This window comes from Haliotis asinina, chromosome 16 (genome assembly GCF_037392515.1).
Source record: "Haliotis asinina isolate JCU_RB_2024 chromosome 16, JCU_Hal_asi_v2, whole genome shotgun sequence".
NCBI lineage: Eukaryota > Metazoa > Mollusca > Gastropoda > Lepetellida > Haliotidae > Haliotis > Haliotis asinina.
In genome coordinates, this window is record NC_090295.1 from 45,692,851 (window position 1) to 45,695,316 (window position 2,466).

The window sequence follows — 2,466 nt, forward strand, 5'->3', positions numbered from 1 at the left end:
TCGATAAGAGGAAGACAGTAATCAAAGATTGGAAGAATAAGGGAACTATACAAAATCCTTGGCAGTGAATAAAATAGTTTTAAAATGAGTCCTGTCCAAGGAATGGCTGTGCAAAAAGTGACCAGTCCTGAACTAAGACGGTCAGTCCCCCAAACTAAAACTCTTCATTCAAACCAAGTTGAGATTTTTTTTGTTTCAAATATTTTCCCTGACCCACGAACGGCCATTCTTATTTAACAGGAAAAAATACACGGTTAAGGACAGTTTTTACGTATTAATCGGTATTCAGACAGTCGATCGTCGGACGAACCCTATTTACAATTTGTTCAAAATGAAAATGGCACAGCTGGTTCTTACGAAAGTTAAACCAAGATATTTATGATTTCGGACTTCGGCAATGTTTTGACCATTCATTATTTAATATGTTGGTTAAATTTTGTATACTATAGTAAAGTTTCAGTTCGTTTCCCGGTAAACAGTGTGGATTCAGGAGGACTTATCTGATATTATCTGTAAGTGTAAAACGTATTTTCATATACTTTCACTAATCATTCCGCATAAACACCACCTTCAGCGTAACCAACACAGGGTTTCATAAAGCACCATAACCAACACACCGTTCAGTCCCCTTGTTATTTGCTCCTGTGGTAATGAGGAAGCAGTTTACTTATGTCAGCCACAACGCCGTAACTTGTACTAATAAACTTGTCATTGTTGATATTTGTATCATCCCGGTGTATCTCCTAATTTGTACAATATGTGAAGCCAATATCTGGTGGCCCACGGAGTGATGTTGCTGGAATATTGCTAAAAGCTGCGTAAGACCCAACTCATTCAGCCACAGACAGATCTTTCCAGTGTGAGGGAACATGCGATGATATATTACCAACGTCTCATCGAATCAACGCAAATTGTACACACACATATCCAGGCTTTGGTGGCGGTACCTGTGTGGAGGCCCCTTCTCCTCCTCTCCTAACCCCCCCCCCCCTCCCCCCCCACGATCCTTGCGTGTACTGGGGCTAGTGACATCTGATTGGTTTGTCACAACTGAAGGTTTCAGGGGGATGAGAGAGGGGTTTTCAGATCTTCCCATTAAAATCTTCAGGGGGTGTTGGTAGTTTAAACTCTCAAACTTATCTAAAGTGTCACATGTTGCCCTTATTTAAGAGTGTTTATCCTACATTCAAAAGACATATGAAACGTGTATATGTTTTAATTAAAATGAAAGAAGCACTTACCGTAAACGTCATGGTAATAACAACTACCTAACCACCCTTACCAAAAATAAAATGGGTTCGCCCAAAATACTACATATTACTATACAAGTGGTGGTAGAAGTAAATTTACTCGCGTCAGCTGTTAACGCACGTGCACTGCTTCAACAAGCTACACCCACAGCAGCCATGGCAGGTTATTCGCCATTCAAAGACTACTTTGGATTCTCCGGTCTTGTTTTCTCCGAAGAAACAGATTCTATTTCTGTTCGCGGAGACCCATCTAAGTTGCAAGGCAAAGTTACACCCATGCAAATTGGAACTGAACGCACCGTTGTGAAATCGCCATCAGTGGTCAGAGACCGTCCCCGGAAAGCCTCTCTGTCTTCCGTTGAGACCGACGTCAGTGACGACACATGCGCCAGTCGGGACAGCGACTCTACCTACAGCTTCTGCCTTCCTAACATTCCCGAGTTCACCCGACCGATTCTACCTCAGAAACAAAGCCGACCTGTGCCTACTTCTGCCACCTCCGAACGACTCAACCCAAGCCCGTGTCTTGAAGTGGAAGATCGAACCTTCCTTGGCACTGATTGTGACCGGGAAGACATCTTGTCGTCTGCAGCAGATCTCCGGAACTCCCTACATCGTCACGACGTCTCCGCAGCAGCGTCAACCGTGACAGGAATGATGGAGAAGTTGGTAATTGACGCTGTGGAGAGGAAAATGAGAGACACAGCCGAGAAATTCAGCCGTCCAACAGTTTGTGTTTTCTGTCAACGCAATGGAGAGACAATTGAGTATTATTCTACGCATGTTTTGAAGGACAACAGAGGCAAAGTGATATGTCCAGTACTGAGGAAGTACGTGTGTCCGAAGTGTAGTGCTACTGGGGATAACGCTCACACCTTGCGTCACTGCCCTCTGTCCAGGACTGCCCAGTCCATTGCGGATACATTCAAGACCCCACGGACCAGCTCCGGCTTCAGGAAAACTACTTTCTAGGAGAAATAGCCCAGTGATGTCACCATGGTAACGGATTCAACTCTGACTTGGGATCACCATCGGATTTAATACTATTCAACGTGGACCTTTGAGGTACTGGGACAGAGAGTCCTATTTTGACTACTGCTCGTGAAATGCATTAAGGAACCTATTCATTCCCAATGAATACTTTTCTGGATTAAGAAAATCACACTGTGGAAGTTTGAACTAGCTGAGTGACTGACTGATGGGATTCCGTCAACCG

General features: G+C 44.0%; 1 protein-coding gene across 1 annotated transcript; it reads left to right on the forward strand.

Moving 5' to 3' along the window:
* The first annotated feature begins 1,406 nt into the window (after positions 1-1,406).
* Positions 1,407-2,222, forward strand: LOC137268952 (uncharacterized). Its single transcript, XM_067803578.1, has one exon. It carries the CDS (start codon positions 1,407-1,409, stop codon positions 2,220-2,222), a length of 816 nt encoding a protein of 271 aa, XP_067659679.1.
* The last annotated feature ends 244 nt before the right edge of the window (positions 2,223-2,466 follow it).

Excerpts from the sequence above, each read along its gene's own strand:
- LOC137268952 (XM_067803578.1), top strand. The coding sequence starts at position 1,407 with ATGGCAGGTTATTCGCCATTCAAAGACTACTTTGGATTCTCCGGTCTT.